Below are 15,284 nucleotides of genomic sequence, written 5' to 3'. Positions count from 1 at the left end.
TTTCATGCATTTTAGATGTGTGTTTACTTTGTTGCAATGATGTGTGCTGGTAGGTTTGGATTGGGCTGAGCCCATGATTTTTTTTTTGGTTTGCATGTCACATGTTCATACATACGTACCCTCATTTCTCTATATTTCTATATATTGATGTGTTTGGTGCTTTTCTTTGTGTGTGTGTGTGTGTTTCTCTCTCTCTCTCTCTTTCTTTCGGTTAGTTGCATCATGGCATCTAAACGAAAATCTGTTCCGTCCCAGAACCCTCTTCGTTCTGGGGCATCCATTTCTTCCTTTGACCCCACTCCTTCTTCTGTTCGGTTCCGTGATGAGAAGGCCCGAAAGAACTTCTCGGAGAACTTCTCTAGACGAGGCATTCATTTGGAATGCCAAGTCATCTTATCAGACTTTTCCGATACTGACCTACCCACTGTCATCTACAGTAGGGGTTGGGAGTTACTGTGTGGCATCCCAGTCACGTGCCCTTTCGTGATCATACAAGAGTTTTACTCCAATATGCATGGATTTGATTACTCTATACCCCAGTTTGTCACTCGTGTTCAAGGTATACGCATTGTAGTTACTCTGGGTCTTATATCTGAGGTACTACACGTTCTTAGGGTAGAACATCCTGACTACCCTGGTTGTGAGTGTCTGAGGACTGTGTCCAACGGCGAACTTTCATCTCTCTTCTGTGAGACACCTTCTTCTTGGGGTGATCGTCAAAACACCCCTTGCTCGGGCTTTGCAAAAGGTTTGAGATTCCTGAACACGGTGATGACATTCATTCTTTATCCCTTGTTTCGCTATAACACTATCACAGAGCCTCGTGCTTGGTTTTTGCTGTCCCTCTTAGAGGACATTTCCATTGACTTCCTTTCTCACTTCATCTTATCCTTTATAAATGTCTATAGGGATACGACGACTTGTGATAAACTCATTTTTCCTTCGTCTATTATGAGGATTATTCGCCATTTTTTCATCCCTTGTCCCGTGTTTGATCACTTCTCTTTTATGGGTGCCATTAACGCCACTACTGTTAGACGGAGTGAGGCTTAGCTTCACCCGAGGCAGACGGAGACCAAGACAGCAACTCCTCTTGCTTCTTCTGCTCCTTCCACATCCGCACCTTTTTCATCAGCAGGTGGTGTGACCCTTAAGGTGGTCATGGCGCAGCTACAGCGCATGGATGCTCGTCTTGACACACTCAGTGATGAGTTGTGTTAGGTGAACACCCATGTCGACTGTATTGCTAAACGGTAGGCTCGCCTTGGTGGCTTCGTGGCGTCTCCCTCTCCTTCTCCAGCGGCATTCGAGGATGATGACGATGACTCCGACTCCGACGACGATGATGATGAGGATAAGGATGCTAGCTCACCCAATGATAATGAGATGTCTACTTGATGTACTTTCCCTTTGTCACTCGTGACAAAAAGGGGGAGTAGTTTTGAGATAAGAGTAGTCTTACTCATAGGGGGAGGATTAGTATAGGAGATTTTTGTGTTGGGGGGAATGTTTATGAGGGATGTAGTGAGGATTTTTTTTTTTTTTTTTTTTTTTTGTATCTTTTCTCTTGTACATTGGTCTTGTGACCACTTAGTGATAGCAAACATTGTACTTGTCTTTGATATATATATATATATATATATATATTTGATGATGTTGTTATCACATTTCACTTATCTTTCCATGTGTTGTTTCTTTTCTCTCTTTATATACATGTTTCTTATTTATTGTATGCAATCTATTATTTCTGTTTTACATTAAGATGCCTTGATGAGTTTTGTTTAAAGTGTTTTAGAAATACAGGTTGTCAAAGTCGTCTTGCCATAAACTCTCTTCTTGCAAAGTTTTTCAAGAGTTTGTGTTAGGATAGATTTTATTGTATTCAACAAGTGAATATAAGTTGAGTGATTTATGACTTCTCTCATACGTTCATTTGTCTGTTGTGGTTTTGTCACGGATTGCCAAAGGAGGAGATTGTTAGGACATATGTGAGTCAATGTTAGGAACATATGTCAATATTTTATATAATTGGCTAATCTTTTGACAAAACGCACTTTACTTGTATTTGAGTAGATCTAGGATGTGTTTAATACTTTAAGGAATAAAGTTTCAAGTTCAAGTGTTAAAGCCATGCAAGTCTGTCTAAGAAACAAGTGAAGAAGTGCTGGATTTTAAATCTTGATAGCTAGCTCGAAAGCTAGTATCTATCGAGGTTTAAAGAGCTGTTGTAGCCCGATGCTCGACAGCTAGCTTGATAGATAAGCCATCTATCGAGATTTATGAAATTTAGTTTTTCAGAACTGATTTCAATTCAATTCGTGGGTATATGTTTTGGCATTCTTTTCTCATAACCCTAAACATATATAAGGATTATTTTAAGGGCTGTCAAGGGTTGCACGAGTATGAAGCAAAGTTTTGTTCATGCAAATTGTGATTGGAGACAGAATTTTCCCTAGTTCATTTGTCTCTTGAAGAAGCTGCTGTGTTTGTACATCGTAGGGTTTTGTGACCAAGGAGCTTCTTAATTTTCATCGTATGATAAACTGAAAAACTTTACAGTTAACATCTTTCTCGGGTTGGTGAGTAAGTTGCGTATTGGGATCCGCGCATCGAATTGGTTAGTCATATACTAGGAGCCGTGCATTGAAAAGGAAAGATTGTCACTACAGAACAAGTTTAATTGGGTATTGGGGTAAGGGTTCAACTGTAGGTTGGTATAAGGTACTGAGATTCCTTTAGTTGTAACCACTTGTTTTGATAATAGTAGTTTCTCGGGAGTGATGATCTTAAAATCACCTGGTGGGATTTTTGCCATGTAGGTTTTCCTCATTTGAAAACAAATCACCGTGTCAACTTTATTTTCCACTGCATATTAACTTAGTTGGTGATTTGTTTGTGCTACCACGCTTATTGCATGCTAATTGAATTAATTAATTAATTTGACTAATTAATTGGTTAATTCATTACAAGGGGTCAATACATTCTTGGCCTATCAACTAATTTTAGGGTTTTCCTAAAACAGTGTTGATTATTAAACTATTTTATATCAAAGAAATATGTTGATATTCTATATATAAATTGATATTTTATAAATGTTTGATGTACACATTGACTATTCGTTTTATGAAAAACTTATGGGACAACCTGAATTTATTTAAACTTGTATGCGTGAATGTATCTTTATATTTTTTAGAATTATGAATGGATTATTTTGTGAGCATATTGAATGTGTTTTGAAAACCTATGGCAAGTTGTGATTAAAAGCTCAGTATTTTATTTAGTCCTTAGTAAGGGACAATCATACTGCAGCTAGTCCTTAGTAAGGGATGGTCTCAGAAAAGGAGACAATACACATTTGATAGCTCCTTAGTAAGGGAGTATACTATTGAGGATCCAAAAAGGAACCTCCTTAGCAAGGGAGTGCGCCTTTAGGTTCCAAAGGAGTCTTCTTTAAGAAAAGGAATGAAAATGAGGTTCTAGTCCTAAAAGGGTGATAAGCCAAGAATGTATTGACCTCTTGTGATAGATTAACCAATTAATTAGCCAAGTTGATTAATTAATCAGATTAACATACAAAACGCATGGTAGTACAAACAAATCACCAACTAAGTAAATATGCAGTGGAAATTAAATTGACACGGTGATTTATTTTCAAATGGGGAAAACCTACATGGCAAAAACCCCACCAAGTGATTTTAAGATCACCACTCTCGAAAATCCACTATTATCATAACAAGCGGTTAAAAGTAAAGGAATCTTAGTACCTTATACCAACCTATAGTTGAACCCTTACCCTAATACTCAATTGGACTTGTTCTGTAGTGACAATCTCTCATTTCAATGCATGGCTCCTAGTACGTGACTAACCAATAAATGCGCGGATCCCAGTATCGACTTAATCACCAACTTGAGAAAGATGTTGGCTGCAAAGTTCTTCAGTTCATCACACGATGAAGATCAAAAAGCCCCTTGGTCACAAAACCCTACGGTGTACAAACACAACAGCTTCTTCAAGAGAAAGATGAACTAGGACAAATTCTGCCTCCGGTCACAATTTTCATGAACAAAACTTTGCTTCACACTTACGCAACCCTAGACGGCCCATAAAATAATCCTTATATATGTTTAGGGTCGTGAGAAAAGAAAGCTCAAACATATACCCACAAATTGAATGCAAAATAGAACTAAAAAATCTGTTTTTCATAAATCTCGATAGATAGCTATCTATCAAGCTAGCTGTTGAGCATCGGGTTTCAATAGCTTTTAAATCTCGATAGATGCTAGCTGTTGAGTTTTAAAATCTAGCACTTTCTCACTTGTTTTTTGGACAGACTTGCATGGTTTTAACACTTGAACTTGAAACCGTTCCTTGAAGTATTAAATACATCCTAGATCTACCAAATTACAAGTAAAGTGCGTTTTGTTAAAAGATTGGCCAATTACATAAAATATTAACATATGTTCCTAACATTGAATCACATATGTCTTAACAAAGGGGATAGCACAACCCTGTCAATGGGGCGTAAACGTTGACCACGAGAAAAAGCTAGGAAATTGTTTATATGATAGTATTGATATATATATTATGATGACTCACAATATAAAGATATTTTTATATGAAATATTTGATGATAAAATATTGATGAGTTACAAGTTATGAATTTGTTGTAAGAATTATTTATTTGAAAGGTTTGTTCCCATGCCCCAATTTTAGTGAATTCCACTTATTGGGTTATCTCACTCCCCTTTTATTCCCCCTTACAGATACATTAGATGGATCATTGGAGTAGAGATTCTTGAAAGACAACAATTACAAATTATTTTGTGGAACTGAGGATTTTATTATTATTTTTATGGTATTAAACATTGTACTAGAGAATTATTTTGAGGATGTTTATCTTTGATAGATTAGAGCTCTAACATTTGTGATGAGATTTTAAGTTGCTGATTGCTTTTATTTAATATTTTTATGGATTATTTAGATTGAATAGACTTTTATTGCTTATGATTTTGGGGCATTACACTATGGGTGTTTAGTCATGCATGAAGGTAGCCTAGTCATAGATATATCCGTGGTACAAATAGCATGAAACATGTTCTTCATCTGCCATTCGTCTCCTACTACTTTCTCCCATGTCATTGACTATATGTCAACTGAATGCATCCAATCTTGATCAACAGTTCAACCTTCGTTTTTTTCTTGCTTGACTAAACATGTTTTGTCCTAGGATAAATTTGTGAAAGCTCTAGCTCTAAACTTCGAATTGTTTAAATTTTACCTATCCACTTTACTCAGTACTATATAATATTACTGTAGTTTTGAATTATTGAGGTACTAAAGGGTAAGCACTAGCATACAACGCAGTAGGTAGATAATTAAGTAAACTAAATTATACTTTAAGCACTTGATGAATGATAACTAGATAGTCTACATATTCAAGGTTGGTCCAAATCAGGCTAAAGTCAGCATATTCACTTTTAGTTCAATAGATTAGTGATGACAGCTTGGCCCCCCTCCCAGTGTTTTCTCAAGTATGATTGAGCTTTCTTTTTGCCCTTTATTAATTTTTTAAGGGGGGAAAATTCTCTTTCTTTTGAAGCGAGAACAAGAATTGTGCGTGGGAGACTTTACCCTCAGTTGGGATAGGTTGAGTGTAGCTGGCAGGACTTCAAGCACATTCTAATACTGTTTTATGCAAGAATGATTTGCCTGTTACAATCAAAATGATGCAATTTTATATCCTTTAAATTTGGAGTGCTTCTAAATTGTTCTCTCAAATTTTAGAACTGTAAACATCATGAATATTGTAAAGATGTCAATGTGCCTATTGCAAACAAAAAGCTGTCACATTTTCTGTTAACCCTCCTAAAAGTGGCATTGTTTTTTCTATGTTCTGTTCATTGTTTTTGGATGGGTTAACAACAAGATTCTAAATGATGTTGACAGGAGGCTGATTCACATCAATACTATATATAAAACCGAGGCCACGAATGATACTCCCATTAGTTTTTATTTTATTTTATTTTATTTTTATAGAAATTCTATGGACAATTTTTTTTGCCACAATCTTGTGTGATCGTGAATGGCAAAGAAAAAGTTGTGGGCCTATATGAAAGTGATGGTTCACCAATCACAGTAACATATGTCATCAAATTATGGACAAAGTTGTGTCAAAGTGTGGTTGTAGAAAAGTTTTTTTTTTTTTTTTTTTTTTCAATAGTCTTTAATGCCTCCACAGTTTTCAGCTTCCTTATGCTCTTTAACACCTCTGACTCTCTCCTCCTTTCTCAGTTCTTCCTCTCCTCTCAATACTTACTGAACCCAACTAGTTCTTCATGCCAGTTCAGTCGCCACTGCCCCTAAAAAATCAATGAGAGGATATTTAACCCTTCAGAAATGCTCTCTCTCTTAACCGAGGGGAATGGTTTTGGCCCTTTCGGGTTTAGGTGCTGACAAAAAGGGTTCCTTTTAGAGTAGCAAACCATTCTGCAATTCTTATTATTAAAAGTCACAAATCTCTATCACTTTTGTCATTTTTTTTTGTGGATTTCAATTATGTTTAAAACACTGGAGTATTAAGTGGGATTTAAAAAAAAAAAAAATTAATTATGTCTCTTTTATTATGGATTGCCTCCAAGCAAAATGGTTTGGTCTTTATTTCGAAATTGAAGACAATCCCAAACTTCATAACTCTATTTTTTTTTTCATAACGTATGGAACCTTTCTAAATATGAGTCGTTTGGACTCCCTTGAGCCAGTAAAACCTATGGGCAATTGACTCTATCCGCTAGAACCAGTTGCCAAGTAATTTAGGAGAATTCATCCCTGATAAGTAGTTAGTTTATGGTTACTATGTCTTTAAGTGCTTGATGAAATGCCTATGAGATGGAAAAGAAAAAGGATAGTCATATTCATAGAGAAAAAATAGGAAGAATGCATGTTGAAGAATCTGTACTATCATTAAAAAATATTGTTTAAGACCCTAGGTGATTAACAATGCATAAATATATAAATTAACAGTTTATCACAGCAAATAAAATATACCAGCAGATTATATATATATATATATATATATTTAACACCTCAGATATGCAATAGGGCAAACACAAGATATACAATAGGACATAAAAGATTGCAGGATAAATATTCTAATTCATTTTTTTATATCTCAACAAGTAAAATTTTATTTATTTAAAATCATGAGGCCAACTGGAAAATGCTATTACCACTTCACAATCGTAAAAAATAGCAAAGAAGCCAATGAGAACTCATAATTTCAGAATTGGAACAGAATTGGGCATCTTTCAGCTTTTATGTCCCTTTGTGTAGATCTAATACAGATTAAGCTCATCAATATATTTCAATTTTGATGTTTTATATAGTTCCTCTCAATTCTAGGGAATTGTTACAAAAAACAGTAAGCTGCTCATAGTAATTTGATCTTTATGCAAATAATCTAAATAGAAGAATATTTGGTTTCTGGTTTGTTTCACGTGGTGTTATGATGATGGTAAGTCCTTACATGAATTATGGAAATCCAGATTAAGTAACAAGCCACATGAAGAAAGTTGACCAGATTGTTAAAGAGAATGATGCCACAACATAAGTCCATAGCATAATAACAGAGCATTCACTCTCTCCAGTCTTAAGCAACTGAGAAATAGTACCCGCCAAGTTCATGACACAACGTTACTAATTCAAATTTTAGCATATATAGTGCTTAGGTGCTTTGTTGAGAAAATCACAACCAAGGAATGGACAACCGAATGTATTTCATCAAATAGTTTGTTTACTTTGTTCAAACCAAGTAATTAATTGTCTAAACTAGGTTCATTTACTTTGTTATCAGGCTTGAGCTGAAGTGAAGTTTAAAACTGAGCTCAAATTTTCTGTTCAAACTTGGTTAGTTAATTTTATGAACAGGCTCAAACTTGATTAAATCATCCCTTGCTGAAAAACCTCTATCTCTAGAGTCTAGATTTGTTAATGCATACTATGCATCAAATTATATTCTAAAAATATACTAATTAATTCTATTGCACTTCAATAGGAATAATGTTTGCAAAACATGAAACAGAAATGCAAGTTTTGACAAAATTTTCTTTGTAGTTGATACATATTAGCAATGGAAAGAATGTATTATCTTCAGCGTTTAGGAAAACTTTGGGCTAAACTTGGTTTTGTTCAAGCTTGGTTCATTAAGTAATTGAACTTCAAACTCCTGATCTTCGTTTGTTTAATTAATGAACAAGCTGAAACGAGCATTTTCTGAGGCTGAACTCAAGCTATTCACTAAGACATGTCTTATCACCTAAGACAGTGGCAAAAACGAAATCTTTCATATTAGTGGACAAAGATCCACTTCTGCAGGGTCTAGGAGAGGAAGTAGGTAGGCAACATATGTCATTTATAGAAAATATTGGCAAAACATTAGTACATTAAGGATTAATCTAGTCAATTTTTAGAATGTTCAATCAATAAGCCTACTCAGTCTGATCTTGCCTAAATATTTCTAACAAGCACAAGGTATATATGACTTTCAAACGTAAGGCTTTAACAACAATTGCCAACAAACAAACCAATCTGTTAAGCAATGTGAACTTAAACAAGCGCAAATATGGATACCACCTTAGGTAGCATCTTTAGAAGCATTAATCACGTCTTCAATACTTAATGGGATCAAAACTGGTGGTTTTAGGCTTGAATAACTGCATATAATAATCACCAATGAAAATTCTGTGATCACACATACCTACAGTCATAGCGGGTGGAAGTGCATACTGAAGCATAAGTGTAAACTGATATAATGAATCTGATCCCACCATGCCAAAATGGTTTGCAGCCTTAACAATAACAATACCCAGTAAAGGCGATATAATGTACCGAATTGCAATAATCCCTAGGACGATTGATGTACCTACTTCAGATCTCTTTAGACCTGTAACAACAAATATATTAAAATAAATATAAAAAACCTTTCGTGGACAATTAATGAGGGGCTTGAGCCAACCCAAGGAATACATAATAAAGATTACAACCAATGTTAAAAGCCACCTCTAAGAAGGTTCGCTCCAATTAACAATGTCATACATGGTATTGCTGCCTCCCTGTAGAAGAGAAACGAAACTAAAAGGAATTAATGCAGACTGGCAGATATAGAACACTCAAGCTGCAAATCAGAATGTTCAGATTGAAAAGCGATTTTGTCATGTTGTTCCATTGCTTCTAAGTTGTGAGAGTTAATGGTTCATTAGGGAAGACTTAATTGCTCAGAGGAGAAATACTGGTTATTTCAAAAGTCCCTTCCAGGCTGTGCATATTTGACTATAACAACTATATGTACTTATACTATTGCTGCTAATATATTATTATGGAGTATTTACTAGTAAGGATGGACTATTGCTGCCAATTGTACTTCTAAATATAAATGGAATACTTTTGCTGAGAGAGTTTTTTGCTAACATATTACATATATGTAATTGATTTTTCTGTCCGATGCATTGGTCTTCTCATGGGAGTGATTCGCACATGTTCATTCCTTAAATATAACTATAAATTTAACTTTGATATGTGCATATTAGCACTACTTCAAGTTGCAAATATAGGAATTTAGAGTTTAGAATTGTGAGCAGAAACTTGAACACCAAAATCAAACTAAGACTCAAGCAGTGGGAGCTTATTGAGCCTGTGGCAGGATTCATACCCTATCAAACTCACAGAACTGTAGATTGCACAAAGAGGAGCATCATCACCAATTAGTACCTTTCGAATTGGAGAGACTATTCCAACTGTAAAGGCAATAATCTATAGAAGTAAAATAAGCATATTATTTAGAGATCCCTGTGTGGCAGCATATAGACAACTTCAAAAAAATTTTAAAATAGTTATATTCTGAATAATTATTTTGAGCATTTGAAATGAGTCAGGCAGTGCATTATGCCATTCCCCATTTAAAGTGTATAATTATATTCAAGTTTCAAGAAACATAAAATGTTTATTTTTGGAATGAATATGCTTCCAATATAATTTCTCTGACTCAAGGTCAAGATGGAGTGAATTCCTCAGATCATCTACTTTTAAAAAAAAAAATTAGGAACTGCAAATTTTACTGGAATTAGAGAAGTAAACACAGACCATATTGATTTCTAACAGAATAAAGATAAAGCTTATGCCAAATAGAACAAGAACTATGAGAATACCGCTGAAATGGTAGCTGGTGCAAACAATTTTTTGAGGTCAATGTACCCATAGAGCTTCTTAAGGTGCAGCTTAGCCTTCTCCAGAAATGATACCTATCAAATGAATCTTTAAAAGGTTATTTTATTCAAGAAGAGAATGGGGAGGAAAAAGGGAAAGAAAAGCTACCTTTACTAGCACTGAAAATCTTCAGTATAAAACAATATATCTAATTAATATTATATAAAGTTAGATTGTATGAGATATACAAATTGTAATGTGATATTAGTCAAGAAGACATGTGGTAACCCATGTATTGGAGTTAGTGATCTATACTTAAAATGCATCTTATTTCACAAGGAATCATTTTAGGATAGGAGAGTAAAATATTCCATTCAACTTTACAAAATTTAATAAAAGTACAACTATTTTGTGCCCTCAATCTCCTACATTGAAGCTATGTCCTACATGACCTGCACATGTGCTAGCTTGCTTCTTAATGTCCTCTGATCTTCGTACAAGCATTTATCTTCTAACTGAGAGTCTAATGTTCTAGGTTAGGATTATTTCTTCTTTATTTCTCATTGATTGAATTGATCATGAGTGGAAATCAAATTTTGAAAAAAGCAAGCTTTTGAACCTTATAAATGGGAAGCCACAACAGAAGAATATCAGAAGAAACCTTTGCTTTTCCTTCACATCCAGTAGAAGGGACTTCAACTTGATCTGTATATTCCTCAGAGGTGGGGCAGCCCCTTGAAGGAAGAAGAGCTTCTGTGCAAATCTCTGAATATGGGGTTTCCTCAGAAGTTATATCCTGGATTGTAGAGTCATTTGTGTCAATTTCTTTAGTGGCCTTGTTTGCAGATAACCGCATGATAGCATACACATAAGTCCATAAAAATACTTCTCCTAGCTGGACCATCAAAACAAGAAACAACGAAATGATTGAAATTAATCCGACATATTTTAGGAGCTGTAAGACATACAAAAGTAGATTAGCTCAAGAAGAGCTTGGGGTTATTGATATAATTTGTGACTGAAAAAATCATCCAATTCAGTTATACAGATTAACTGAAAAATGGGACATACTATTAGAGGCACTGAGAAACATGTTATCATTCAGATCAACTGGTCAGCTGGTCTTACTGTGACATCCATTTATTTTGGTAATCTTAAAACAAGAACAATAGACTATTACCGCCATAGAAAGCGCAGCATAAGCCTCTCCATATGTAGAGCAAACAGAAGAATCTCCAAATGGACTATTATCCTCGTCACAGACTGCTGGGAGTATAATCAGAAGTAAGGCTCCTAAATTTCCTGCACATAGCAATTTCCCTCTAAATATATTATGGACAATACCTTTCAATCATAAATAAAATGGTGCATGAGATGGTGAAAAGTTGCAATTGTGAAACTTAGTGGCATAACTAATTCTTAGAGTAATGTACTTCAATGAGGGTTGATCATTGTGATGCAATGATTCATATTCACTCCTACTTGCAGTTAATTTGGTACAACCATATCCAGTAATGCATCTTTAGTTTGTAATTTTATGCGAGGAAACATATTCACTGCACTCTATTATTATTAGAGGTGTAGATAGTACTTGATAAAATTGTCAAACAATGAGTCGCATCTGTATGTATCTTGTTTCATATTTATCCTATATAAATTGAAAAACATCGTAAAATTTCTGCAAATAAAAAACTTGTGGTATTTGGTAATCAAATCTAACATGACAAATAAAGTATTAAGTACTTTTTGTATTTACTAAAAATTAGGACATAAATATTTGTATATTATACTGTAAGGGCACGGTTAGGGGTCCAGGCCCAACAGTTACGAGGTTCTGGCCCAAGGAGCCCTAGACAATGAATTTGTAGAAAGTGGGTTACAGAACTAAGCCCTAACGAAGTGCGTGCTAGTTAACTTTGGGCCATACAACAATCGAAAATAATAAAATCTCCTTCATGTCCATTAGATATACGGTCCGAGGAGACATATGGGGTGTATCTTTGTCTCTGATCAAAAGCTATGGTTCTTCTCTTTTTCTTCTATTCTAAATTCCTCATTTTTTCGGTCCTCTTCTTCATGGGGACTCCCCTCTCTTATATAGCCTCCTGGAAGTCATCAGAACCTTACACTTGTTGATCATCTGGACCTTCACTTGAGTGTCCGTCCCATCGGACATCTCCCCCATCTTTCCGTGGGTTGTAGTAGCCAAGGTAATACTGTTCGCAAGTCCTCTCCACATTAATGCGGCCAAAAAAGTAGCTGATGCATTTAATGTGGCAGCTGTAGTCTCTCCATCGACATCCTACACTTTCTTCCCTCTTACGGGCTTGTGGGACTCATCTCTGCTACTAATGCTCGTTAGAGCGAATCTTTAGTGCTGGCAGAGTGCATGTTTGAGCCATATTTAGTACGTCCGAGGAGACATTCCTCCTCGGACTGCCCTTTCAACAATTTTGGGCCCATAAGAATTGGGCCGGGAGCCCTTTTGGTACCCACACCTTCTCCTCAGACGTGGTCGAATTCTATATGGGGTCCAAAGCCCATTGTATGATCTGGGGACTTTACCCCTACATATACTATTTTCAAATTTCAAGTTTCAAAATAAAAGCAATTCTATTACATCACATCAATTAGTTAGTGAATTTTTTTGAAAAGGATGAAATTAATACAACTACCACAAAGGCAAATTGTTTCTATTCTTTTACTTCAAAGATCAAATTGAAAATCAAATGAATTTTGTATCTTCCCAGTTTAACTCATGCTGATGATGAGTTCATTAATCATATTTTACACAATACCTATTGTATCATGTATCATTAGTCACTAAACAATATATGCCCTAAATCAGGCTATTTTGTATGACTAGAAAATGTACACCTATAAACAGTTTATTTGGATTTTTGTCTACCTGCAGCACAAGAACCAATGATAAGGCTTTGCAGATGTTGAGGAGCTCTTGTGATTTTTATCAGTATCCAAGCAAGGGCAAAGCCTATGATGAATGTGAGAAGCACATTCACTGGCATGAACCACCTACACATTAACCAAAAATAACCAATGAATAAAAATGGGGTTGGGGGGGGGGGGGGGGGGGGTGGTAGGGAATTTCAGAAGTTTGACAGAGCTGAACTCACAAGGTTACCAAACTTTCTAAAGTAATTGTATCAGCCAGTTTGCTGAAAAGGTTTGATGGAGTGAACACATAGAACACCAACTATACACAAATACAAGTAGTGTTGTTAGTCCTTTGCAGGTCTTGGGAGCATAGCCAAAGTGCATTACTTCAAAAGAGAGAGGAAGAAATAAAAGAACATTATACAAGTCATTAAAGAATTGATTATGATTTTTGATTAATATAAGCAACAATTAGAATTAAAAATCAGCATATATACACTCTTAAAATGCATTCTTTTTTCCTTAATGAAAGTAACTAAAAAACAATGTCACATCTACCGCCAAACTCCTTTGATCAGTAAAAGGAAGAAGAGATCTAGACAAAGACAGAGTTCTAGACTTCAAAAATACTAGTAAGCTGGCCAACATTTTTGAAGCATTAAAATTTGAAAAAGAACAGAAAAGTTAAATCTTTTCATTAAGTTTCAATAACATTGGATGATGCAGCAGTGCTATCATGAATGGATGAAAGTGGTTGATGTTTGGCATTCCTTATTACTAATTTACTTGTTAACTGTCATCATCCTTATATGTGCAGGAACTTCTGGTTCTGGAGACTAGATTGCAACAAAGTGCAACACACTTGACAGAAACAAAAGGAGTTTGATTTTGGAACTTAACAAGAAGCATCTGCAACATGTCGGTATGAAGACCAATATTGAACAGTAAGAAATTTTGACTTACGTTATTCAAATATGGCCTTGCATCTGCCCCCAAGAGATTTATACGCTCTGTTGCGAGAAATAAACCAATAGCAGTAATTAAGAGTATTTCCAGCGTTGGCATTAATGCCACAATAAATAGATCCAGGAATCCCATTTTAAATACTCAAATGAAGTTTCTCCTAGACAAGAAACATGTCCAGTAAGTACTCCCAGATATGGTATATCTATTAACTGTATAAAAAGAGGCCGTGCCTCTGCACTCTGCAGTGTCATTTTGGTTTATTGAGCCACTTTGACTTTGACTTTGTTTTTTTTTTTTTTTTTTTTTTTTTTCAAGTCTTCCGTTTGTCCTTTTTTTTATTTTTTTTATTTTTATTTTTATTTTATTTTATACTTTTATATATATTATTATACTGACATAACAAATTTCACAATTATTGAGGTGTCAATTTTTTATAAGTCAAAATAAAATAATAAAATATGAAACTATAACCAACCACAAATGAAAATAAATGTTTTGTGAAAATGTGGTGACACTTGTTGGGTGAATGTGTAAAAACTACAGTACTTCTGGTTTATTCAATATGTACTATTCTTCATTTTTTTTTTTAATCATCGATTTGTGCTCTTTTTTTCTATATATAAAAAGAGCGAATAGGCTCATGAATAGTGTTATGAACAGTATTTTTAGTTTAGTAGCTTGCCTTTTTCTCTTTTTTTTTTCTCTTCAAGTTCACCAACTTGGTTTGAGTTTTTATTTTATTTTATTTTTCTTCTTCTTTTAAAGGATCTTTATATGTTTACTTTCTAATTGTAATGTAAGTTTACATTGTATACACACAAAAAGTAGCAAATATTATATATATTTGCAAAAAAAATTGTACAAATTTTGCAAATGTGTACAACATTTACCAATTTTTATGTGTTTACAATATAAATTTACATTGTATGTGCAATGTATATTTCTATATATATATATATATATATATATAAAGAGTGAATGAGAAAAGTGATAATAATTTCGCTACAGTAGTTTTGATTTGATTAACTTTCACTGTTTAACTGGCCTCTTTTTTATTTTTTTATTTGTCCACAATAATTTTCATAACACTTTCATAACAAATCAAATATGGTAAATTGTTATTGGTTCTAATTTAAACTTACCAATGAAACTACTTTTTGCCAACCAATAACAACTTGTAGTAACCTATGACTTATGATTTGTTGTAAAAATGTCATGGACATAA

General features: G+C 34.5%; 1 protein-coding gene and 1 long non-coding RNA gene across 2 annotated transcripts in view; one reads left to right on the top strand and one right to left on the bottom strand.

Moving 5' to 3' along the window:
- Nucleotides 1-15,284, top strand: part of LOC126723368 (uncharacterized) — a 40,876-nt gene that overhangs the window by 21,814 nt on the left and 3,778 nt on the right. The window contains exon 2 of the long non-coding RNA XR_007654238.1: nt 7,726-7,829. This is a non-coding gene — a long non-coding RNA (uncharacterized LOC126723368). The remainder of the gene's footprint in view (nt 1-7,725; nt 7,830-15,284) is intronic.
- On the bottom strand, nt 7,248-14,239 carry LOC126723367 (protein PIN-LIKES 3-like). Its single transcript, XM_050426743.1, has 10 exons — nt 14,057-14,239; nt 13,333-13,412; nt 13,107-13,231; nt 11,379-11,500; nt 10,860-11,093; nt 10,201-10,293; nt 9,705-9,805; nt 9,056-9,108; nt 8,756-8,939; nt 7,248-7,670 (listed from the first exon to the last, which is right to left on the bottom strand). The coding sequence occupies exons 1-10, from the start codon at nt 14,189-14,191 to the stop codon at nt 7,544-7,546; spliced, it is 1,254 nt and encodes a 417-aa protein (XP_050282700.1). The 5' UTR covers nt 14,192-14,239; the 3' UTR covers nt 7,248-7,543.

Source organism: Quercus robur, chromosome 4 (genome assembly GCF_932294415.1).
Source record: "Quercus robur chromosome 4, dhQueRobu3.1, whole genome shotgun sequence".
NCBI classification, from domain to species: domain Eukaryota; kingdom Viridiplantae; phylum Streptophyta; class Magnoliopsida; order Fagales; family Fagaceae; genus Quercus; species Quercus robur.
This window is presented reverse-complemented; position numbering and strand designations above follow the sequence as displayed.